The 26,388-nt window shown below is 40.8% G+C and overlaps 1 protein-coding gene across 4 annotated transcripts in view; it reads left to right on the top strand.

Moving 5' to 3' along the window:
• UBE2F (ubiquitin conjugating enzyme E2 F (putative)) overlaps positions 1-26,388 on the top strand; it is a 207,545-nt gene that overhangs the window by 87,641 nt on the left and 93,516 nt on the right. For all 4 annotated transcript variants that reach the window (XM_070933181.1, XM_070933182.1, XM_070933179.1 and 1 more), the window contains 2 exons: positions 49-114; positions 19,218-19,285. In XM_070933181.1, coding sequence (XP_070789282.1) covers positions 49-114; positions 19,218-19,285 — 134 coding nt within the window. The remainder of the gene's footprint in view (positions 1-48; positions 115-19,217; positions 19,286-26,388) is intronic.

The following is a 26,388-nucleotide window of genomic DNA, read 5'->3' as shown; positions in this document are numbered from 1 at the left end:
AATAAAATTATTTATTTATTTATTTCAGATTTTTATATTTATTTTCAGGTACGTGTGAAGTGAACTTTCCTGACCCAAATAAACTCCATTTCTTTCTCCTAATCATAAACCCAGGTAATTAAAATGTATATATGTAGGTGTAATATATATTTTGTGTGTGTGTGTGTGTGTGTTAAAACTGTGATATTAATTTTAATTGGCCCTAAGCACAGAATATATTCAAATATTCACCTGCTAAATTGTTTGGCCAATTTTAGGACTTCATTCTGTGTGGCATGAGCAAATTCCACTGAAGAGCTGTGGTGGTGCAGTGGTTAGAATGCAGTACTGCAGGCTACTTCTGCTGACTTCCTGCTGCATGCAATTTGGCAGTTCAGATCTCACCAAGCTCAAAATTGACTCAGCCTTCCCTCCTTCTGAGATCAGTAAAATGAGGACTCAGGTTGTTGGGGGCAATATGCTGACTCTGTAAACTTAGAGAGTGCTTTAAAACACTGTGAAGTGGTATATAAGTCTAAGTGCTATTGCTATTATATTGTGGAACTACCTTCATACTCTCTTTTCCACCATGTATCAAATCTCTTTTAGAGGTTAGTTTCTCCTCTGAGCAGATTTGATGGGTAAGCAGGGTGAGCTGGAAGAGGGGAAAAAATCTGTTCCCTGATGATATTCTGCATTTATAAAGATAACAGTGATGACATTGGTTGCAACTTCTAAGATAAAGGTATAATGCTGAAATAGTAAAATACGTTTATGAGCTAGAATATATTCACAGTACACCCCATTGAAATATTTCATATTTTAAAAATATTTCAACCTAAAGGTATTTTATCTTTTATTCATTCAGTAAAGAAGATATAAATATCATACAATTTACATTTTACAGTTTATTGTGTAGTTGAAATAAACATAAATAAAAAATTTTCATGTGGAAAAAGCAAGTACCGTATATATTCACATTGATTACTACCTCAAATATCAAAATTACAATCATATATACCAGATTAGAACATTAGAGAGCTTCTGAGAAGAAACTGTCATATAGAAACCTGAGACGTTTAGTTTGCTTTTAATTGGAAGTGTATGCCTACATCAAAAGACCTCTCAGGTCTTCAGAAAGAAGGATATAGATACCTAATTAATTAATTAATTTGCTGTCCAGCTTATCATAGGGCTACTCTGGGCAATTTATAACAATAAAATGGAAGAAAATGATAAAAAATGTAAACATAACAATAGCAAAGGAATAAAACAATGGAAATAAACAATGGAAGTACAGTAATCAGTTTATTCTCCATAGCACATGAAGGCAAGACAAGCAATGGATGGAACTTCATCAGAAATAAGAAATTTCTTAATAATAACAATAAATCAATTGAACAACTTGTCTCCCTTAGTTGTGGGTGCTCCATTGCTGGAGGTATTCGAGAAAATATTGGGAAACCTTTTGACTGGGATAGTATGAGGACACCTGCCTTGGGCAAGGGGCAGGACTAGAAGACCTCCAAGTACCTTCCAGCCCTAGAATTCTATGATTCTAGTTTTGTTCTGGTTCTGAGTGTGCACCTCAGTCATTATATTAGGGAATAACAATGGAGCTTTCTAGATGTTGTAGAAACGGGCAGACCAAATAGTTACTAGTCAAAAGACTAATTTGAAAATACCTGAACTGTGATCTATGAAATTTGGCAAGTTGCATCCTCTTATACTATTATGCAGCCACCCAGCAATTGCTACCTTGTCTTGGTTAAAGAAAAAAATCCAAACGTTATTGGTTACCAAAAAGGCTATAGGATGGTAGAATACCAATTTATCTTAAAAGTAAGTGAATTGAAAAGTTTGCTTGCCTCCGGTGAAAGACGGTCCCTCTCTAAGGACCGCCAGCCCCGCCGTCTGTAGAGCCGCTTCGACTTTGAGAAGCGGCTTGAAAACTCCAGAATCTGAAGGATTTGAAGGAGAAGAGTAAGCAAGGCGCAGGTCGAGCCCCTGTGAGCCCCCAGAAGATCGCTACTGGGGAGGAAACAGGCGCGGCTCCCTTTCAACTTGCTGAGACTCCGGACGGCGTGGGACGACTCTGCTTGCTGCAGAGCAAGCCGGCTGCAGCAAACATCCAAATTGATTGAAATTAACTTCATTAATCAGCGGAAAAAACAACCTGAACCTTTAAACCAAGAAACTGCAAGTATTACTTTTTTTTGTGACTTTTTGATCTAAGCAAAAATCAGAGCGAGTGAAGCAGCTTGAAAAAATGGCGCCCAGCTCCAGTGTTAACAAGCTGAGAGTGAGAGTGGTCTTGTAAAGCTATTCTAACAAGTTACAAAGTTGCGCTGCTTGTAACAAACAAACAGGAGAAGAGGGAGAAAAAATCCTTTTTAAAAATAAGCCTGAGCTCGCTTCAGTTTAATTCTATTTCCAATTTGACTAAACCTGGGGGACTTTTTTAGAGGACTTTGTGGTGCTGGAAAAGGAAAAAGGATCTCCTTTTTCAGAAAATCTAATCTACGTGGCAGAATGGCTTCTAAAAAACAGGAAGGCAAGGCAGCAGGGGGGAGATCCCCCACACACAAGTCTGAACAGCAGTTTCCTTCTGCTCAGCAGAGTCAGAAAAAAGATTTTGATTTTGAAAGTTTAAAAGAATTTATTACTCAGGCTCTGGATGATAATTTTCAAAAATCTCAACAGGAAATGGATGATAAATTCCAAAAATCTCAACAGGAAATCAAGCGGGAAATTATTGAAATGAAAAAGTTGGTGAAAGAGAATTATGGCAAGGTGACTGATAAATTATCAAATGTGGTGTCTGGCTTGTCAGAAATTATTATTAAAGTGGACTCTAAATTGGAAGAATTTAAATCAGAAGTGAATGTCAAAATAAAGGATACTGATTTCAAAATTTCTGATGTGGATAATAAAATGCAGAGAGTTGAAAACGAAATTACTATGATGCAATTCCGGTCTATGGAATTCGCTATAAGAATTAGAGGTATTAAGGAGAATGACCGACAAGACTTGAGACAGATTTGTGCTGATGCTTTGGCTGTGTTGTTAAAAATTAATTCTGAAGAGATTTTTTACAAAATAGACAAAATTTACAGAGTGAACTCGTGGGTGGCCAGACAAAGACAACTGCCTAGAGATGTGGTGATATATTTTACAGATAGAAGAATGAGAAATGATATCTTGCAAAAATCTTTTCTTTCTTCTGTGCAAGTGGAGGGAACTCAAATTGGAATTTATAAAGAACTACCGCCAAAGATGTTGAAAGATAGAAAAGATTTTGGTTTTTTAGTAAATGAATTAAAAAAATTACAGATTCCATTTCGGTGGGATGCTCCAACTGGTATAATTTTGAAGTACAATGGAGAAAGATATCGATTGAATACTGTTGAAAAGGCGGAACATTTCTATTATACTGTTTTTAAAGAGAGATCACCATCCCCACGTACATCTACTGGGTTGGAGATAAAGGAGAGTGATAAGGAGAAGCAACCTCAGCAAGAGCTGGAAGAGCAGCCTAAGCAGGTTGAATCAGAGCCAGTGGAAATGCAGGGTGCTACAGGAGGTTTTCTGGAGGAGCCCCTGTTAGAATCTTCTCCAATTTTGACTACAAGAGATGTGGCCTTGGACCTAGCTCGAATGGCTGAAGCCAAAGACCAGCGTATAACTCGAGCAGTCTCTAAACAACTCAAAGAAAAACAATTACAGGAAAGAGCTAAGGCACAACAATTCAAAAAAGGAGTCAAGAAAGTGAAGCCATGGGGGGAGCAAAGCCGAAGGTCTCGGAAGATATCCGGCAATTCTGATCGTCGCTTCAAAAAGGTATACATGACGGTTAAGTTTTTATCTTGGAATGTGAATGGATTGAACTCACCACAGAAAAGGAAGAAGATATTTACATATTTGAGACAATTTAATAATGATATAATTTGCTTACAAGAAACTCATGTCAGAACACAAGATCAAAAATATTTGATAAATTCAAAATTAGGAATACATTTTATAGCTTCAAATTTGGAAAAAAAGAATGGTGTGGTTATTTACATAAATAAAAGACTATCAGCTAAAATTATAGAAGCAGATGAAGGTGGCAGGTTTATAGCAATTGAACTGCACACTGTATATGGCCAAATTCTTGTGATTGGAATTTATGCTCCTAACCAACAACAGGATCATTTTTATAAAATTTTGCATACCAAAATATTGCAATGGGATTACAGATCTATTTTGATTATGGGAGATTGGAATGGAGTAATTGATTCCAAATTAGATAAAAAGAGTCTGGCGAAGTCAAGGATCAGACTACCACAAACCTTTTTTGATATGAAAGAAGATTTGGAATTAAAAGACGTATGGAGAATACATAACTCAAAAGACTTGGACTATACTTTTTTCTCTGATAGACATAGATCTTTTTCTAGGATTGATTTTATTTTATTATCAAATGATTTACTTGTTAAAACAAAAAGAACTAAGATTTTTCCAAGAACTCTATCCGATCATAGTCCAGTATGGATAGGAATTGAGACTGGAAAGACTGAGAGAAGATCATGGAGATTAAATGAAAATTTGTTTAGATATGAAAAAAACATAACAGAACTTAAAAAACAGATTAAAGAATTTTTTGAAATAAATTTGAATAAGGGTACCCCAATGGAAATTGTGTGGGATGCGAGTAAAGCGTACATGAGAGGGGTACTCATTCATATGAACTCTAAACATAAACTGAATCGACAAAAGAAAAGATTTGAACTGGAAGTAGAAATAAAGAATAAAGAACAGTTACTTATTAAAAATCCAACAGACGAAAGAATAAGTGGTGCTATAAAACTTTTGAAAGATCAATTCCAAATGTTTATGGCGGAACAAGCTGCAACAAATTTACAATATGCAAAGCATAATATATTTTGCAATGCCAATAAACCGGGCAGATGGTTGGCCTATACATTAAGGAAGAAGCAGAGTATGCGGATTATTGATAATATCGATATTGGAGGGAAAGAAATTTTTCAACAAAAATTAATTAAAGAAGCTTTTGTAGATTATTACACCAAATTATATGCTAAAGATGACATACAGAATGGATTTATAGAAAAATATTTAGAAAATAAAAGAGTTACAAAAATTACCAAACAACAAAAGGAAAGAATGAATCACCCTATAACAGTTGAGGAGATAATAGTAGCAATTAAACAATTGAAAACAGCTAAAGCTCCCGGAACTGATGGCTTGACTGCAGTGTATTATAAAACTTTGCAAGCAGAAATGGTGGAACAACTCAGAGACTTTTTTTGTAATATACAACAAGGGGGTAAAATACCCCCATCATGGAAAACAGCTTATATTTCTTTGATACCAAAAGAGCAAGTAGGTCCTAAAAAACCGGAGAACTATAGACCAATATCTCTTTTGAATAATGATTATAAAATTTATGCAAAAGTATTAGCCAACAGGTTGATGCCAGTAATTCAAGAGGTGATTCATGATGATCAAGCGGGGTTTATAGAAGGCAGATATATGAAGGACAATGTAAGGCAAGTTATAGACTTATTGGAATATCTTGAGAAGAATAAACAGATCCCTGCAGTGCTGGTTTTCCTGGATGCAGAGAAGGCCTTTGATAGAGTGGATTGGAATTTTCTATTAAAGACTTTAAAAAAGATGGACTTTGGGGATCAATTTATACAGGCGGTTTCAGCAATTTATCAAGAACAAAAGGCACAGATTATTGTTAATGGAAGTTTGACAACAGATTTTAATATTGAGAAAGGAACAAGACAAGGTTGTCCGTTATCCCCATTGTTATTTATTTTAACACTAGAAGTCTTGTTGAATGCAATACGGGATTCGAGTATCTTGAAAGGAATAGTGATAAGGCAAGAGGATTACAGAATAAGGGCATTTGCAGATGATCTGGTTGTTACCCTAACACAGCCGATGGAATCAATAATCCAGATGAAAGACATTATAAAAGACTATGGTACAGTATCAGGATTTAGATTGAATCAGAAAAAAACTAAGATGATAGTTAAAAATATGACACAAGATCGAAAACACGAACTTGAAAGGAGGGCAGGTTTTGAGATTGTACCAAAGGTTAAATATCTAGGAGTTCAGGTTGAAGAATTGAATATGAAATTGTTTCAAAATAATTATGAGGTGTTGTGGCGAGATGTACAGAAAGATATGGAGACTTGGAAAAAACTGCAGCTGTCTTTACTTGGAAGAATAGCAGCAGTTAAGATGAACATTTTGCCAAGATTTCTTTTTTTGTTTCAAATGATTCCGGTGCTTAAAAGTGATAAACAATTGAAAGAATGGCAAAGAGGACTGAATAAGTTTGTCTGGAACGAGAAAAAACCGAGAGTGAAACTGAAAATTATGCAAGATGTTCCAGAAAGGGGAGGTCTTAAACTCCCAAACCTACAGTTATATTATGAAGCAGCAGCTTTGACTCAAGCAAGCGATTGGTTTGGAAGGAAAAAGACTGGAATATTGAATATAGAAAGTTTTGACCTTGAATTTGGATCGCATGCTTACTTATTTTATGAAGATAAAGTGGATAAAGTATTTAAAAGCCATATACTTAGAGATTCCTTGATGAGAGTTTGGAAGAAGCACCGATTCAAATGGGATTATAAAATACCGTTATGGCTGGATCTTGGTCATATTATGTGGAATACAAATATAATGTCACTCGGGGGGGGGTTATATAAAGAAGTTCTTTTTACAGATGCGGGCAGATGGCAACTGAAGACATTAGAGACACTGTTGGACGAAGGGATTAATTTAACTTGGTTACAGTATAATCAACTTCAACTGAGATGGAAAGAGGACCAAAAAACTGGTATTATGTTGCATGAGGAAGAATTGGTTAGACATATAAAAGAGAAAGGTCCAATGCATATTAAAAGGCTATACAATATTTTGTTAGAAAGGGATTCAGAAACTGAATTGGTTAAAGATTGTATGATTAAGTGGGCACAAAATTTTACAGAACCAGTGATGTTGGAAACATGGGAAAAAATATGGGTTCAGAATGTTAAATTTACACAATCGCAGAATTTGAGGGAAAATTTTTATAAAATGTTTTATAGATGGCATTTAGATCCCAAGAAATTGTCGTGTATGTACCCTAATGCTCAGCCAAAATGTTGGAGATGTGATTGTTTAGATGCTACATATTATCATGTTTGGTGGACCTGTAAGAAAGTTAAGGCTTTTTGGATAAAAATATGGTGGGTTATGCAGAATGTTTTGAAGAAAATATTCAATTTTCTCCACAATTGTTTTTACTGGGTATAGTAAAGGGTTTTACATTGGATGAAATTAAGTTGATATTGTATATGATAACAGCAGCGAGATTATTGATAGGTAAATACTGGAAAAATGAAGCTTTGCCCACTATTGAAGAATGGACTTTGAAGATGGCCAGCTTTGCAGAGATGGCGAAGATTTCAGCATATCTAAAAGATCGCTCACAAGAGACTTATGAATGGGAATGGAAAAAATGGATAGATTATGTGCAGAACAAATATCAAACTAGGAAGTATCAAATAGCTTTTTATTGAAAGTATTATATAAAAACAGAAATATTTGAATTTTGTGAAGATGAAAAATTATATAGGGGATTGAGGGGTTCAGGTTTTATAAAAAGGGGATTTTGATGGGATTATATTCTGTGGAAGTCAGGGGGGGAGGGTTAGGGGGGGTTTGGGAGGGTTAGGTTGGAGAGTTTGGGGTGGGTTGGGGGGAAAAATGGGGTGAAATGTAATTGTAAAACTTTTGCAATAAAAAAAAGTGAAAAGATTTTAGTACTTTAAAATGGAAATGGTAAAAGAGCACATTTTACTAGTAGTCCTTGACTTACAATCATTCGTTTAGCAATTGTTTGAAGTTACAACTGCACTGAAAAAAGTGACTTACAGCAATAGCACTTGCATTTAGACTTATACACCATTTCATAGTGCTTTACAGTTCTCTCTAAGCAGTTTACAGCATATTGCCCTCAACAATCTGGGTCCTCATTTTACTGACCTTGAAAGGATTGAAGGCTGAATCAACCTTGAGCCAGTGAGAATTGAACTACTGGCAGTCAACAGAATTAGCTTACAATATTGTATTCTAATCACCGCGCCACTATGGCTCTTACCACCATTTTTCACACAACCATTTCAGCATCCCCGTGATCATATGATCATAATTCAGATGCTTTTCAACTAGCTCATATTTATGACAGTTTCAGTATCATGGGGTCATGTGATCATCTTTTGCAACCTTCTGTCAAGCAAACTCAGTGGGGAAACCAGATTATTAACTTAATAACTGTGTTACTAATTTAACATCTGATGTGATTCACTTAACTGTGGCAAGAAAGATTGTAAAATGGGGAAAAATTCGCTTAACTTTCTTGGTTGGCAACAGAAATGTTGGACTCAATAGTGGTCGTAAGTTGAGAACTACTTGTATTACGTTGGAATCAGGTGTGCAGGTAGCCTTGCAGGGAACAATCAGATATACAGTACTACCTCAGTGCTTGACTGCTTCAAAACTCTTCGAATTTGGTATTCAACACATTTTGATGCCACACCCACCTCTGTTTTAGTGAAGGGGGGAAAAGTCACGATATGTCACATGATGACGTGATGACACAAGTTTGATTGCCCTCCTACTTATTATCATCTGCAAATTTGATGAGTTTACCTTCTATCCCCTTATCTAAAACATTGTGAAGATGTTGAAGAATATTGGATTTCAGATAGAACCTTGAGGTACTCACTGCATTTGAACCTGTAGTACCCCAATTATTGTTGAATATCTTCCTATTGGATTTTACTCAGAATTCAAGTCTATTGAGATAATATTGAATTGTACAAACCCTGTTAAGATCATGTGCAAATTTGATAAGGATCTCTTATCTTTCATTTAGGTCATTTATAATCGTTTTGGGCTAATGATTTTTCTTTTGGAGCTCTCCAAAATAAGGAGACTACATAAAAAGAAACATTGCTTATATAGTTCTCTCTGAACCTCTTTTTGTCCAAAAGGATACTCAGAAGCATATATAAGCATCGGATGGAAATTCAGAGCAGAATAAAAAGAATTTTAATGGCTATAAGCAGTGTCCAGAGTGAACAGTATTGACTTTTCCATTTTCTATTTTTTAATTATACATCTCCCATTACTTTGCAATCTCTCCTTCCATCAACATGACTGGATCTTAACAAAGAATTTTACTCCATGTATCTTCTCTTAGAATTCAAGTGAAAGTTAAGAATGCTCAATAAGTAGATGATCACTGAAGTGATAAGTATACAAGACACGGCTATGACTCTTTAGCCATCACATAACCTAGCCATCCAATGTGATTCTCCCCCACCAATAATGCAGAGTCATTTGCATCTACTCTTTTAGCTCAATCACTTGTAAATCAGTCAGATTACAATATCGTCTATCCCACATTATGCAGCTTGTCCATAAGCATTTTATGACATTGCCAATGCTTTAACGAGATAAAAGAACTTGATCTATTAAGCTAGTCACTCTATCATAAAGTAATAAGGCTTCAAACTGTAACTTTCTTTGATAACACAACCCTTGAAGCTTCAAAAATAGTGTATATTTTTAAAAATGGACTGCTTAGAGATTTCTATATACAGTGTTTTGTTACTGTACTTCCATCTTATTCCTACATTCCAAATTGAAAGAAATACTCTAACAATATGCTCAATAGCTGCAGAAGCTAACAAAATAAGCAGCTGCTTCTCATCTGACAAAGAATACATTTTAAATTTGGTGATTTTAAACTAGTTTTTATTGACTATCGTTATAATAGTAATAATTAGAGTAGTAATAGGAATTCACTATTCACATGCTTGTTATCTTAGACTTAATAATGTCCAGAGTCTAGTTATAACAACATTAATGATAGTGTTTATAATAAGTACATCTATGTAACTGTGTCTGCATTTTAATAACAACTCTATATACTTCAAATAGATGAATAATAAACTGGCAGAAATAGTCAACACCCCAGAAGACAAACTCACGATCCAAAAAGATCTCGACAAACTTGAACAATGGGCCCTATATAACAAAATGAATTTCAATGTGGAGAAAAGCAAAGTTTTATATTTAGGCAGGAATAATCAAAGGTATAAGTACAGATTAGGTGAGACCTGGCTCAAAAGCAGTAACTGTGAGAGGGACCTTGGAATCAAAGTGGATGAACATTGAACATGAGCCAGCAGCGTGCAGCATGCAGCCGCTGTCAAAAAAAGATAATAAAATCCTAGGTTGTATAAACAGAGGCATAGAATCAAGATCACGTGAAGTATTAGTGCTGCTTTGCAAAACCCTGCCTAGTAAGACCACACCTGGAATACTACAATCAATTTTGGTCACCCTATTACAAAAAAGATGTTGAGACTTTGGAAAAAGTTCAGAGAAGAGCAACTAAGAAGATCAAAGGTCTGGAGACTAAAACATAGGAAGAATGGCTGCAGGATTTGGGTTTGGCTAGTCCAGTGGTTCTCAACCTGTGGGTCGCGACCCTTTTGGGGGTTGAACGACCCTTTCACAGGGGTCGCCTAAGACCATCGGAAAACACATATTTTCAATGGTTTTAGGAATAATTTTATGGTTGGGGGTCACCACAACATGAGGAACTATATTAAAGGGTCGCAGCATTAGGAAGGTTGAGAACCACTGGGCTAGTCTAAAGAAAAGAAGAATTAGGGGAGATATGATAGCAGTATTCCGGTATTTGAGGAGCTGCAATAAAGAAGAGGGGGTCAAATTATTTTCCAAAGCATCAGTGGGCAGGACAAGAAACAATGGTTGGAAACTAATCAAAGAGAGAAGCAACCTGGAATTAATGAGAAGCTTCCTAACAGTGAGGACAATTAACCAGTGGAACAGCTTGCCTCCAGAAATCATGGGCGCTCCATCACTGGAGGTTTTTAAGAAGAGACTGCATAGTCACTTGTCTGACAATAATATAGATTCTCCAATAGAGGGCTGGACTAGAAGACCTCCAAGGTCCCTTCCAGCTCATTGTATTCTATTCTAAATATAAAACAAGTTATAGTGACTAGTTATTGAAATACCCTGTTTTCCCAAAAATAAGACATCCCCTGATAATAAGCCCAATCGGACTTTTGAGCGCATGTATTAAAATAAGCCTCCCCCCGAAAATAAGCCCTCCTCGAAAATATTTAAACACAGAGCTGGAAATCAGGTAAGACGGCAAAAGAAGCCCCATCTAGCTCCACGTGTCCCAAAATAATAAGACCACCTCAAAAATAAGGCCAAGCACTTATTTCGGGGTTCAAAAAAATATAAGACAGGGTCTTATTTTCGGGGAAACGCTGTAGTAACTCATAAATAATGAGCTCATTTATCATTGTGTTTTAGTACTGGTGTTGCGTAATAAAGAATTATGGTAATATAGCTCTAAGTGCTTGATGACCTCAGCTTCTTTTCTTTCTGAACCAGTCTGCTTTTAATTATGCAGTTCCCAAAATGATTCACAAGGGACTTGATCTGAAAACGATTGGCCATCACTGCATTGTCATTATTTATGCTATACCTGGTCCTTCCTCATTTGGTTTCATAAGGGTTCATCCTGACCATGAGCAGAGTCCTGTTTTCAGCCTTGAACCAATTCCCCACCACTTTCTTGCTAGTTTTAGCAACAAGACGCTAGGGATCTCCAAGGAAGACTGCTCAAAATGTCTTTAAAAAGAAGGGATTTAAACGTGTGACAATCAAAATATCTATTAAGGCTGAATTGTTTAGCCATGATGTTAAAAGATAATAAAAGTTATGAATATGTTTAAAGTTAGGAATAAACTCTTAACCCCTTTGTACTTAAGGATATTTCTTTCATAGTTTTTTAAGCATATGCCAATATATTTCTGCCTTATAGAAGATGCAAACATGTAATCCCATATTTTCCAGTGTGCTGCTCCTACAGTCCATGGCTGGGTATTTCACATATGTGTTGCTAGGGTGCTGAATATTCAAATTTCTTTTGCTGGTCTACGCCCACACTGTGCCAATCACTCCAGTCTTTTCACTCAGTTGCTTAGGACACTAGTGTTAGAATTGCTCTGTGCTGTTGTGGCAATTATTAGCTTAGTTTAATATTTTTGTTAATTCTTTGATTTTCTTTTGTGGTTCTTTGCTGTTTTTCTCTTGCTGGGGACTGTTTCATCACAGTTTGGTGCTGCTTTGGTGCGGTAACGAGTTTGGGGCTCCAAGCCGTTCTGCACCGTTTGGTCTTTAAAGGAAGCAGCGTTCCGGATTCTGACCCGGTTGAGCAGGTCTGACAAAAGATTTTGCCGCAGGCCGGGGTGCTGGTCAACCGGTCCGCTGGTACAACCACTACCACCTCAGCCCCAGCATTTTTGGAGGTTTTTTGACTTATTGCGGCTCCGGAGTCAATGCCCAGGTTTAGCGGCACATTCCGATGTTCTCTGCAGTTTAGCGGCGCCGTTTGAGTCCTTTGACTTGGCGCTTTTTCTTCGCTACGCTTGTGACCGCGGAGGGGGTGAGGACTGGCCTCTACTGCAATGGCTGTTGTCAAGGGCGGCCGCCATTTTACAAGCGCTAGGCGGGCGGCCAGTATTATCGGAGGACCATCATTTTGCTGCGGGAGATTCTAGCGGCCACCATCTTGTTGGCGATTGTGGAGGTCGCCATTTTGAGAGGACAGCGGAGATCCACGGAGCTTGTTGCCGGACTAGCAACATCGGGTGAGCCCCTTGCTACAGGGAGGCGTCTCTTGGCCCTTTTTGTGCCTAGCCTTTGATCACACAATCTGTTATTCAGCATTGGGAGGCTGTTTGTCTCATGCTGCCCTTTGCATCTACCAGATTGGCCTTTTCCCTTTGGATGTTCCCCCCGCCCTTTCTGGTCTTCACTTAAGGGCTTGTGGCCTGGAAGGGGAGTTGGATTCCTTGTGGGATTTGCCTCACTATATGATTCTTATATTGTATTTGCCTCGTTCCTTGCAGGCACTTATTGAGCTGAGCATGGCTGACTCCGCCCTCTCCTCAGACATGGAGGCTGAGGTCAGCCCCCCTACAGACATGGCGTTGTCAGCTCCTAAAGGAACCAAGGCCAAGGCTAAAAACAAGGTGCCCAGGGCCCTTAGGGCACACGCTAAGGATTCTTCTGCCCAGGAGAAGGACGCTCTCAGGCGTCACAAAGCTCTAGAAAGGCAATATGACAAGGCTAGATGCTCATTTGTGACTGATCATCATATCACACCTGTTTCTGATCCTGTTATTTCTTCTCAGCCTGTTTTTGGGGCCATGCTTCATCATTTGCGTCCAGGGTCCCCTAGTTTGTCTTCTAGGGTCAGCAAGAGCCTTCCAGCTTTTGACAAGTGTTTGCCCCAAGGGGCCTCTACTAATTTGCCTCGTGGATCTACTGCCGAATTGGAGGCTGTTCCGGTTTCGCCAACATGCATGCTGGTGACTGTCTGTGCCCCAGCTGTGGGTCTTAGCTCTGCAGGTGTTGACAACCAATAGGACATTCATTCTCTGTTGTCAGATGCTCTAGCCAAAATTTTAGCAGTCGGAATTCAACAGAATGTGAACCCTGGACCAGTGAGCTCTCTTCAGACCTCAGTGCAGGGTCACTTGCCAGACAAATCTACTACTTCAACTCACCATGAATATGTTTCCAGTGAGGAGTCAGACAACAGTGAGGAGTATCCGGAGGAAATGGAATTCTCGGAGGATGAGGGCCTTCTTCCTGAACAACTGGCCTTCACAAGTCTCTTCCGGCCTTCGGTCTTTAAATCGTTGTTACATAAGGCCAAGGTTACTACTAAATTTGGACTGGCACCTGCCACAGCTGAGGGAGTTCAACCACTCCCGGTCTCTCATGATCCTTTGTTCCAGGTCGCGAAACCTGATAAAGATGTGATTCCCTGCCCTCCTCTCTTTTCGGAGGTGGTGCAGAGTGGATGGGGTCAGCCTGGCTCCTTGACAGCTCCGAGTGGGCTGGACAAGAAACTCTATTGCTCGGCTCTTGAACTGGAGGACCTCTTAGCCTTACCTTCAGTAGATGTGGCAGCACTTTCCTCCTCGTCTGTCATCTCCAGTGACATTGTTGATGGTCTCAGATCTGAAGACAGAAAGGCCAAGTTAGCCTTCAGGAAAACCCACCAGGCGGCTATCTGGGCGGTTAAGGCTGCTACCTCCACATCCTTCTTCACCAGGGCTCTTTGCTCTGGTTGTGCCAACAGCAGGAGAGGCTGCCTCCTGAGGACACCAGACTCCATCAAGATGTTAACAAATTGGTGGCTGCGGCTGAGTAATCTGCTGATGCATCTCTCAATGCCGTGAAGTTTGCCTCTCGCGCTTTGTCCTCAGCCGTAACTTCTCGCAGGATGTTTTGGCTTCCCAACTGGAGAGTGGATGCGAAGATTAAATGGAAACTCGCCTCAGCGCCTTACAAGGCACCGAAGCTCTTTGGGGAGGCTCTGGATCCGCTGCTCATCGAGGACAAGGACAAGCTGAAAATTCTTCCTTCATCTTACCGGCGACCTGAGCGCAGGTACAACCCTTATGCTCAGAAACAGTCCTTTCGGGCCTTCTCAGGTCCAGGAGGGACATATAATCAACGGCCCTATTCTCAAGGAACAGACCGCAGTACCGACAGACAGTCCTTTCGTGACCGTGGCCGGAACCAGCCTCCAGCGAAGTGCCTGTTTCGTGGATCTGGCTACAGACCGTTTCGAAGGGGCAAATGACTCAGAGCTGTTGGGGCCCATTGGCAGTCAGCTCCAGCAATTCCACCACCAATGGGAAGCCTCGAAGTGCGAACCTTGGATCCTTCGCACAGTGACTCTGCCTGGAGTTCCAATCCAGCCCTTCCCGTCGGTTTATTCGTTGTCCGGTGTCTCCTCTGCAGGAGAAAAGACTACTGGTGGATGCTGAAATTCTATACCTGTCATCTATCAACCCCATCAAACTGGTGCCCCAGGCTCAGGAGCAGACCGGGTTTTATTTCACCGTGTTCCTGGTGCTCAAGACCTCAGGGGGCTGGAGGGGTATCTTAAATCTCAAACATCTGAACCGGTTCATTCTCTATCACAGATTCAAGATGCAGTCCCTGAGGTCCATTCTGGCATGCATCTGGAGAGGGGATCTCTTGCAATCAGTAGATCTCAAAGAGGTGTACTTGTACATCCCTATTTACCCAGCCCATCGCCAGTATCTCCATTTCGAATATGCCAGCAAGCATTTTCAGTACTGTGCAATGCCATTTGGGCTGTCCTCGGCCCAGGACATTTACCAAGTTGGTGGCGGTGGTGGCCGTACAACTCCAGAGTCTGCCGGTGCGTGTCTTTTGTTATCTGGACTATATTCTCGTCCTGTCATCCTCTCCGCTTCAAGCAGCGACAGACATCGACTCGGTGATTTGTGGATTCCAGCGGCACGGGTTCTCCATCAACAGACAGAAAAGTCACCTCGTTCCGACAACTGTATTCTTCACCTGGGTGCAGTGATCGATTTGGTCAAGGGTTAGGTTTTTCTTTCTCCAGACAGGGTTCACAGCATCATCAGCTTAGTGACCCAGGTGAAACCAATGAAAGGTTTCACCTCTTCTGCTCTCTCAGTTGTTGGGGAAGATGGTGTCGTGCATAGCCATCGTTCCCTGGGCACGCAGACATACTCGCCCACTGCAGTGGTTCCTGCTGCCGTACCAGAAGTTGGGTCACGGCACCCCCGAGTCCCCAATACTTGTGCCACCTCAGATTCGCTTGTCGCTCCGATGGTAGGGATCCCCTGCTCTCTTGAAGGGGTGCACGTTCCTAGAGCCAAATCGTCTGGTCCTGACATCGGACGCAAGTCTGCACGGCTGGGGGGCACATCTGTTGGATCAAGTGACTCAAGGTCTGTGGTCTCTGGCAGAGAGAATGAACAGCATAAACTGGCTGGAGTTGAGGGCGGTACGTCTAGCCCTCCACTATTTTCGCCCAGCCTTGGAAGGCCAACACGTGTTGGTGCTCACGGACAACATGACCACGAAGGCTCACATCAACCGGGAGGGGGGGGTACTCGTTCCAGGCCCCTCATGCTCGAAGCGGAGAAGTTGCTGAGCTGGGCGGAACGCCACACCTTGTCAATAAAGGTGGACCATACTTCCGGCCTGACCAATGTGAGAGCCAATTGGCTGAGCAGAGAGACTCTGGATCCGGTGGAGTGGTGTCTACATTCGCTCATTTTTCTGGAGATTACTCAGAGATTCGGCCATCCTCTAGTGGACCGATTCGCAATGGCTCAAAACACTCAGCTTCCCAGGTTTTACTCACGCTTCCCAAACACAGGGGCGGAAGGGTGCGAGGCCCTGCGCTGTCCTTGGCCACCCGGACTGCTTTCCGCCTTTCTGCCTCTTCCCCTGATCCCAAAGGTCATTTGGAAGCTCCTGAAGGAACATGTGGAGATTCTGCTCATCGCTCCTCTCTGGCTGCGCAGGGCCTGGTACGCTGACTTGGTGAGCCTATCCATCTCACAGCCATGGACAATCCCTCAGCACAAGATCGCTCTCAGCCAGGGGGTCATTGCCCATCCAGAGTCCTAGTGGCTCCAGTTGACTGCCTGGCACTTGAGGGGGTGCTGCTGAGGAAGGACAGATTGTCGGACGACGTGATGCGAACCCATCCAGTCTTCGTAATGTTCGTCGATGGCACGTATTTATGAAGCCTCGTGGAAGGCGTTTTTCTCTGGTGTTCAAAACACCACGTTGACCCGACATCGGCCACCGTCCCAGATGTTCTGGAATTTTTATAAGCAGGCTTAGTTAAGGGCCTGGCTCCCACGACTTTGAGGTGTCAGGTAGCGGCCTTGGCTACCATACTTACCTGTGATCCACATCGCACGCTGTCACAAGATCCGAGGATTCATGGTTTTCTGTGCGGAGCTGCAAACATCTCCCCTCCGATTGTTCATTGTTAACCGTCTTGGGACCTGCCATTAGTCCTCCAGGCGCTTATATCTTCGGCATTCGAGCCGTTGGGATCTATCAATCTCAAGTTCCTATCCTTCAAACTTGCCTTTCTCTTTGCTATAATGTCTGCCAGGAGAATTTCAGAGCTAGTGGCCTTGTCCGTCCGGGAGGATCTCTGCGTTTTTCATACGGACAGAATGGTAATAAGAATGGACCCTGTTTTCTTGCCCAAGGTGAACTCCTAGTTTCACTGGGTCCAGGAGCTCATCTTGCCTGATTTTTGCCCAGCCCCACGTCATTCTCAGGAGGAGCGTTGGCATACGCTGGATGTCAGGAGGGCATTGCGCAGGTACCTTCGGTGTACTGCTTCATTTTGTCAGACAGAGGCTTTCCTGGTGTCTTTCCACCCTTCTTCTATGGGTTGGAAGGTGTCCTCTTCAACGGTGGGGCAGTGGATCTAGGCCTGCATCTCCACAGCTTACGAACGCCAGGCTACGCTGGTGCCTGGCAGGTTCCTCGTGCATTCTACCCGCAGCGCGGTGACCACGGCTGCGTGGGCTACTCAAGCTTCTATTACTGACATTTGTCGAGTGGCATGTGGTCTTCGGCTTCACCGTTATCCAATATTACAAAATTGATTCTTATGCCTCGGCTGAGGCTTCCTTTGGTCGGCGAGTGCTGCAACAAGTGCACCTTGCTCGGGATTTGGGGAGCAGTCAGCCTCCCGCCCAGGAGGTGTGAGCTGGGGTATGTCCCAGCCATGGATTGTAGGAGTAGTGCACTGGAAAATGGACGCTGGCTTACCTGAACGTCCCTTTTCTGGGTGCTGCGACTACATTCCCACCCATGTTCAGGCTTCCTGCTCTAGCTTGGGGGGTGGTACCTTGTTTGTGGGGTGTTGGACCTCTTTTTTCTTGTAAAGTACTGTTGGATCACACCTTCATGAAAGATTGGAGTGATTGGCACAGAGTGGGCGTAGACCAGCAAAAGAAATTTGAATATTCAGCACTCAGTTCCCTAGCAAGATATATGTGAAATACCCAGCCATGGATTGTAGTGCAGCGCCCAGAAAAGTGACGTTCAGGTAAGCCAACGTCCATTTCAATATCAGATCTGCCATCATTCTGCTTCACTTTACATTGATGGCATCCTGCTGTAAAAAGGGAGAGGGAGAAATGGGGAGGAAACACTGAGAAAGGGATGACAGCAACAAGAGATCCAAGGATAGAAGTGTGAGAATGGAATGCATTGAAGAGGCTGTTGAGACCGGCTGTTGAGACTGTTTCCAAAACATCTAATGTGAATACTATTGGACATTGATCAGATGATCAAGCAGGGGGGGAGGAAATCTAGGAGAGGGGAAAATCACTGAGATCTGGCTTTGCTTACTTTGTAAACCACTTGACTTTAATAAAAGCATACCCTTTCTCTACAAATTGAGTCAAGGGTTTTTCTTTCCTAAATGCCTAAGCTGGGACAGGCTTGACCCACACCTAGATTTTCCATTATTTTCTGTGATTTGTAATTTCCAGCATTATAGGACCATAATATTGTAGTAATACATATGTAAGTTTACACATAACTATTGTGTTTTTTATCTGGGTCAAATTTTAAGATGGTAAATTATCCAGATACGCTGGTAATAAAGTTTTTTAAGGCAGAAATAATGTTTTAACTTGTTATTCTTAACTAAACATATTTATTTTATTAAATATTTTGTCCCTCAAAGTTCATCTATTCAAAGTATTTACAACCTCTTTATTAATTTCCCTTTTAATTCCCTGCAATTTCCTGGAAACAGAAATGTACTATAGAAAATCTTCTATTCACTGACTATTTTGTACCTTTTATGACCCCAAAATAATTGATTTTTTAATATGTCTGTCATATTAAAGGGAAACATGTCTAACATTTTCTAAACTCAGACAAGCTATCCTAGTTGCATTATCAAATTGAAGCTATGTTATATACAATAACTGCAGTTATTTTAGCCAGGCACTTCCAATTTTAATGTTATTGTATTGTTTCCTGTATTTCTTCCATAGGCATAACAATAATGTACATTTATATATTTTTTTTATTCTGTGAACTTCATGGTCCATTATAATGTTCTACTTTGATAAAACAAAGCAGGTGTTTTCAATTTTTGTTGGCTAAACTTAACCCATGCTATCAAAATTAGAATTATTTCTGTTTAGGAAATGCAAACTTACATTTCTATAGAATCTTATATAGTTTGTTTCTCTTAACAGATGAAGGCTATTATCGAAATGGAACATTTCAGTTTGAAATAGAGGTTCCTGATGCCTATAATATGGTTGTAAGTAATTACCATATTTTCGGAGTATAAAATGCACCGGAGTATAAGACGCACTTACCTTTTTTGGTTGTTGTTTTTTTAAAAATTTTTTTTAATTTTTTAGACAAACACACATACAAACATACAATGTAATTTCTTTGAACAGAGTGTTTGGCTGGTTCACAAATTTAAACAGTGTTTAGTTATTTCAATTAAATTTACAATTTCTATATTTCCTTTTTGCCATATTTATTCCTCATCTATTTTTTCTTTAAAAACCAGTATTACCCTTCATTCTCATCTCTAATCTTAATTTATTTTATTTTATTTATTTATTGGTTCAATTTATATGCCGCCCTTCTCCGGAGACTTACAATGTGTTAAGCAATAGCCTTCATACTTTTGTATGATATAATCAAATTCAATTTTTCCCTTCTATTCTATATTATACCCCTTCCCATTGTCATCTATTTTTATATCCATCCTCACATTGGTTAATTATTTAATATTACAATTGTTTAATACAAATTCAACATTTTTATATAAATGAATTAGTTATAACTATGTCTTTTGTATATTAATCAATATGAACATGAATATTCCAATTATTTTCATGCAATCCAATTTCTTACAAATCAATTAATTATATTTACCAATAATAATAAACCAAATAATTTTCCCCATATATTCCTCCAAACCACAACTTAACCATTTCTGCTTTCAACACAATATACAATTAATAGTATCTCAATTATTACAATTCCCTAGTTAAATAGAGCTTTTTTCTTTTGTGTTTTAAAATCTTTTTTTTTATTTAAAAAGTTTTAACAATCATTACAACAATTTCCCCCCTCCCACCCACCCCCTCCTCCCTCTCCCTCCAACCCCCCTCCCCCCAGCCACCCACCCCTCGGACTTCCCAGAGCAAAAACAGGGTATAGCATAACAAACATAAGCTAAAATAAGCTAACTTTCTGTGGTCTCCAAACTCCCTCTTACTCTTTAACTCCCCTTTCAACTAACTAAACATATTCAAAAAGAAAATATAGGTTTCATTCATAAGCTATTTGAAACTTTTTAGTCTGATATTTGTTTTGAATATAGTCAATCCATCTTCTCCATTCCAATATATATCTTTCATTTGAATGGTCCTTCAAATACGCTGAAATTTTGGCCATCTCTGCTAAATTCACTACTTTTAGTATCCATTCTTCAATAGTAGGCAAGTCTTCCTTCTTCCAGTACTGTGCCACCAAGAGTCTGGCTGCTGTTATTAAATTTAAAATCAACTTAGTCTCTATAACAGTACAATCTGTAATTATGCCTAACAAAAAGAACTGTGGAGTAAATTTTATCTTCTTTTTGAGAATATTTTGAATAATCCACCATATTTTTATCCAAAATGCCTTAATTTTTTTACATGTCCACCATATATGATAATACATGGTGGTTTTAAAATCTTGAACTCTCCTCTTTTGCCCTAAATTTCCCATTGTTTGCACCTACCTTTTTTGGTGTGAAAAAAGAAAAAGAAATTTCTCTGCCTCATTTTGTCACGTTGCAGCAAAGAACCTGCTTTACTTTCAGTTTTGTTTTTTCAGCATAGCTAGGGAAAAAAAATCTGCTCCAGCACTTTTTGCAGCAAGCAGGAGAGCCCTGCACAAAACAGCTGAGAGCAAATCAGCTGAGAGTCGGGAGGCCAATCTAATCAATTTATGCTAATTAACCTATGCTAAAGGGGCTGTTTTTTCTTGCTGTTTGCTTGCAAGAAGGTAACTGCTGCGAAGCACAGGCCAAAGGGTGGGGGCCAGTGGGTGGGCAGGGCTACATTCGGTGTATAAGATGCACCTAAATTTTCACCCCCTTTTGGGGGGTAAAAAGGTGCGTCTTATATACTCCGAAAAATATGGTAAGATTGTTTAATTTCTGCAAGATTATTGATTTTAAAAAGGTAGTACTTCATTAGTTTTTCTCAAATACATGCTCCATCACTGGAGGTTTTCAAGAAAACCTCTAAATTGATTTAATTCGATTTTACTTTTGTTCTTAATTTTTGTATTTTACGTGTTTTATTCTGTGCCTGTTCACCGCCCTGAGTCCTTCGGGAGTAGGGCGGTATACAAATTAAATAAAACATAAACAATAAAACAAAAGATTGGACAGTCTCGGGTGGTACTAGGTCTCCTGCCTTGGGCAAGGAGTTGAACTAGGAGATCTCCAAGGTCCCTTCTAGCCCTATAATTCTATGTTTCTATGTGACTCAGAGAGTTCATAAGAATGACAAAGGTACTTAATATTAGAATATACAAGTTTTTCTGATGTATATTCCAATCATTTTAAATGTCCTCAGTTTGTTTAGTTGCTTTCTGCCGTAGAAAATAAAATTTATAAAAGAAAAGTCATGTTCTTAGACAAGCTTCAGTGCATAGAGTGCTTTTTTAAATAAAATCTTGTAAGATTTCAATATAATTTTCTAACTATCAAGACAAAACTGCTTGGTGTTAAATGTGCATGTATTCTTTAAAGAGAATTCTATTACTAAATGTTCATAATATATGTACATTTTATACATCTGTATTGTATGGAAATAGAATTCCCACTACATTATGATGAGCTTGTCAATCAAAAGGTCTGCAGTTAAGCAGTTCGAATCCCTAGTACCGTGTAACGGGGTGAGCTCCCATTACTTGTCCCAGCTTCTGCCAACCTAGCAGTTCAAAAGCACGTAAAAAATGCAAGTAGAAAAATAGGAACCACCTTTGGTAGCAGAGTTTTGTGCACCTTTGATGTTTAGTCATGCCGGCCACATGACCACGGGGACGTCTTCGGATATCGCTGGCTCTTCGGCTTTGAAACGGAGATGAGCACCGTCCCCTAGAGTTGGGAACGACTAGCACATATGTGCATGGGGAACCTTTACCTTTACCGTAGCATCACTATTTTTTAAATAGAAAAACAGCATTTCCATTTTATCCATCAGTTTTTAGTTACAAATTCAGAGAACAGAAAATTAATATGTAAAAATACCTTAAAATGGAATGTCATTATAACAGCTAAAATGGATTTTGAGAGACTTGGATCCTTACACTGAGTTGTAATTTCAGGGAGGGAAAGATAGTGCTGTTTCAATGAGTTTGCTGCATATTTTAATTTTGCTTTTATATGTTGTCATTTGTTTAATGCAAATTCTTTAAATGAGTTTATGTGAAACACACAGAGACTAATTGGGTAAATGTGCTTGAAATTGCAAACCTCTATGGAAATGTCACAATAAGCATATTGTAACCAAATTTAGACATCAGTCTTCTGTCATGTTAACTAGATTGAAAACCAGAGGCTGTAATAATTGATACCATAGAAGAAGATGGCTTACAAGATGGCTAAAAAACAAGAACATTCATGTAGTGAAACATTAATTAGGACTATTCATAGCTGAAGCCAACAATGAGAAATAAGTTACTGAAATGTAAGTGTGACTTATTTGAAGGCGTATATGTTCTAGGCACTTAAAAAACAGTCCTTTTATCCATAACTCTTGAAATACATTTTCCACCTTGGAATACGACATCTTAGAACAAGTAGACACAGCCGAATCTTGAATTATTTCACTATATTGTTCCTAGATTAATTTAATGAGCAGAGTGGTTGGGTCTCAGTGGACCGTCTGAAAGTCTAAACTTTGACCAATATGTCTTTTTAAAATAATAACAATATTCTTTTCTGTACCTCTGTACTGTTCCGTTTTTGTTGGTTTCATTCTTCACAATTTTTCATAAAAGCCCCCTAACTTAATAGGCTGTTATGTCTTGGAGCAGAATACAACTATCGACTTCAAATATAGCAAGACTTTCTTTTGATTTCCAACTGATCAGTTTAGCAACAGCTACTGAAGGATCCCAAAGATCACACAGGGGAGCTTGTTGGCAGGTCTTTATATCCTGGCTTCAATCCACAGGTAATCTGATTGATGCTGTACCAGTAAACAAAGAAAATGCTGTTCCTGACTGTCTACACAAAAGCTTAACCAGGTCAGAAGACAAATGTGAGCCAAAAGGTTGTATTTTAATCCATCCTTACATAGGCTGGGAACTATATGCCTCAGGATGCAAACAGAGGTAATAAACAGGAACACCAAGGAGATACCCCCATCACTTCCAGACAGCAAAAGAACAAGTTGCCCAGCCAAAAATAGCTTCTACATTCCCAAATTTCAATTTCCAATGAAGAAGACTCATTTCAAGCAGGAATTCTTTGAGTCAAGTTTTTCTAAGTGTTCCTCAGAATTTTATTTTATCTATTTTCAGAAACACAATCTTCTTCAAAAAAAGAGAAGATTAAGTTAAAGCCTGTAAGATTTCCAGAAAGAAACTTAAAATAGAACTGAGCTTGATTCTTAATGGTTCAGAAACTTACAGTATATTCTGAGAGTTTGCAAGGAAGGGAAACAGAAGCTTCTGATGACAAGAAATTCCATTTCCAGCTCAGGCAGGTAGCAAGACATTTCTGTTGGTTGATTCACAGCAAGCAAGCAAAATCCTGCACCTTCTTCATCTGGGGTTAAAGCAGCCTTTCAAAAGATATTGTCTAAATCCTTGCTCTCCCAATTCTGGATACCTTTGCACAATCCTCAAAGAGGCAATTCCAGTCAGGTGCAAACAGCAGATAAACTAACAATTTCTAATTTCTTCCAGTAATATAGTGGAAGAAAAGTGCCTGGGCTGGCCTTGCACCTGGGCTGCCAACTTCAGTTGTTTCTCTTGCCTTCTTAAGAAGTTCAAGTGTCAAATTTAGTTTGGGCACAATTGGATTGATAGCAACTGTGTTTCCCCAAAAATGTGACTTACCCCGAAAACAAGCCCTAGCCTGATTTTCATGCCTGAGCCTAATATAAGCCCTACCCCAAAATAAGGCCCAGTTAGACCCTGCCCACCATCTGGCTGTACAAGGTGGGATGAGGCACAGGTGTAAAAATCAAGCTAGGGCAGGGGTGGAGGGTGAAGGTGCCCCATGCGTCCGGACCCAATTACCTCGTCATGCTGGTGAGGCCGCTTGCATCAGAATGCCATGAAGCTCATCTTGCTGGTAGAGCCACTTGCAGCAGAACACCGTGCCAATGGAACCACTCACGGCAGAACGCTGCGAAGCCTGTCTTGCTGCTGGAGCCGCTTGCACATGCAACGGCACAACACACCACACAGCATCCAATTGCGATTAGCTCCACCAGCGAAACGAGCCTCACAGCATTCTCCCATAAGTGGCTCTACCAGCATGACAAGCCTCACGGCAAGCCTCGCAGCTCCTTCCAACTTCATGAGATCTTTTTTTCTTTCATGAGAAATTGGAAGGTCTGAACTTTTTTTTTTTTTTTTACCGTAGTCCCACAGACTACTTTTGTTGCCCTGCATGCAGCAGAGAACAGATATGGAAAGCAGAAGGGATATGGCTGCCTTGGGGTAGGGTGAGGGTTTGGCATGGGTGGCCTGGCTGAAGGGCCCTCAGATAACCTGGTGTGGGGTGCATGGAGCAGCTCCTTCCCCCCCAGCCTTGCTTTGTTCTTCACAATGTGCAGCCTCTCACAGTAATGAGAATTGCAATTCTGGGAGATTGTGGGAAGCGCATGTTTACGGTAGAAGCAATGCGCAGCCTGTCCCTTTCAAGTGATCAACTGTCTCTGAGTGTGTGTGTGTGCGTGAGAGAGAGAGGGAGAGGGAGAAAGAGAAACTGCGGAGTAGAGTAACGAGACTTGTAGGCAACGCTGTTGAAAGAGTTTCCCATCTGCTGTTTCTCTTCCTCTCTCTCTCTTTCCCTCCCTCCCTCCCTCTCTCTCTCTCTCTCTCTCTCTCTCTCTCTCTCTCTCTCTCTCTCTCTCTCTCACACACACACACACACACACCCACACACACACACACATTTGATCACTTGAACTGCCACACACCTTTTGCCCAGAGGGAGAGGAAATGGGTGAAAAGTGTTTGGGCACCCAATAGGCACCAGCCTACATTGTCAAATATTTGGGCTGCTGAGCACCAGCTTGCATGCCTACTCGGTGCTGCAGGTGTCAGGCTATAGCTAACCTGAGCTGGTGCACTTCAGGCCCTGGCCCTGGTGGCCACTGCAGCTCTCATGCACGCTGTGCGAGGCAAGTGTGGGGCTGCCCCTGGTCACCTGCAGCAGCTCTGCAGCCACCTCACCTTCCGCCCAGTTGCTACCCAGCAGCCTCCACTACCTCCTGCTGGAGCTACACACAGCTGGCATGAGAGCTGCAGCACCCACCAGGGCCAGGGCTATAGTCCGGCACCTGCAGCACCAAGAAGTGTGCAGGCCGGCCTCAGCAGCCCAAAGGAGACCCCTGCCAGCCAGAGTTTCGTGTCCAGCCAGGGAGCAGTTCCTGGGACTGCCTGATTCTCAACAAGCCAGCTGCATGGTGAGAGGGGGCTTCCTGCCCACCTGAAAGAGAGGCTGGGATGTGTAAAGGAGCTTTTCCCCCCAAGACCCTTGAAAGCGCTGGGCTCTACCCCAGGGAGCCTCAATCGGGGCCAAATTCTCAGCAAGCCCTGGCCTCCACATGCCCTGCCAGGAGGGTGAAGAGCTCCCGCGAGACCAGCAGCAGCATGGGCAGCCATTTAGCGGCCAGCACAGCACCTGCCATGACCGAGAAGTGTCGCAGCAGCAGCTAGTCAAGCAGGTAGGGCAGGTGGAGGCCGAGGTGTTCCGAGATCGTGGCCCCTTTGTGGCTATGGGCAAGCAGACAATGGGATGGAGAGGGCGGGGCCAACAGTAGCTGCACTCCCATTCCCATCAGCTTCCATGCTCGCTGCCTCCTGCACGTCAAAAAAATAAGACCTCCCTGAAAATAAGCCTGGGTGCTTATTTTGGGGCCCAAAAGAAAATAAGACCAGGTCTTATTTTTAGGGAAACACGGTAATACTAAATGCATAGTTAACAGGAATCATCCTGGTGCAGTCCTTCCAGAGATCATTTTTAGAATTTTAGCTCTTCAGTCAGGCTTGAATTGAAGATTGGTGTTGGCAGTGGCATGGTGCAGGGGCACCTGTTACTTTTCCTCCCATGGCAGCTGCTAATGAACTTTTCTTCCCGACGCAGTTGCAAGGGAAGTAGGAGGA

The sequence above is a fragment of the Pituophis catenifer genome, unplaced genomic scaffold, assembly GCF_029215685.1.
Source record: "Pituophis catenifer annectens isolate HBS135680 unplaced genomic scaffold, rPitCat1.0.hap2 SCAF_1, whole genome shotgun sequence".
Classification (NCBI taxonomy): Eukaryota; Metazoa; Chordata; class Lepidosauria; order Squamata; family Colubridae; genus Pituophis; species Pituophis catenifer.
The sequence above is the reverse complement of the archived record's forward strand: the minus strand, read 5'-3'. Positions and strand labels throughout refer to the sequence as shown.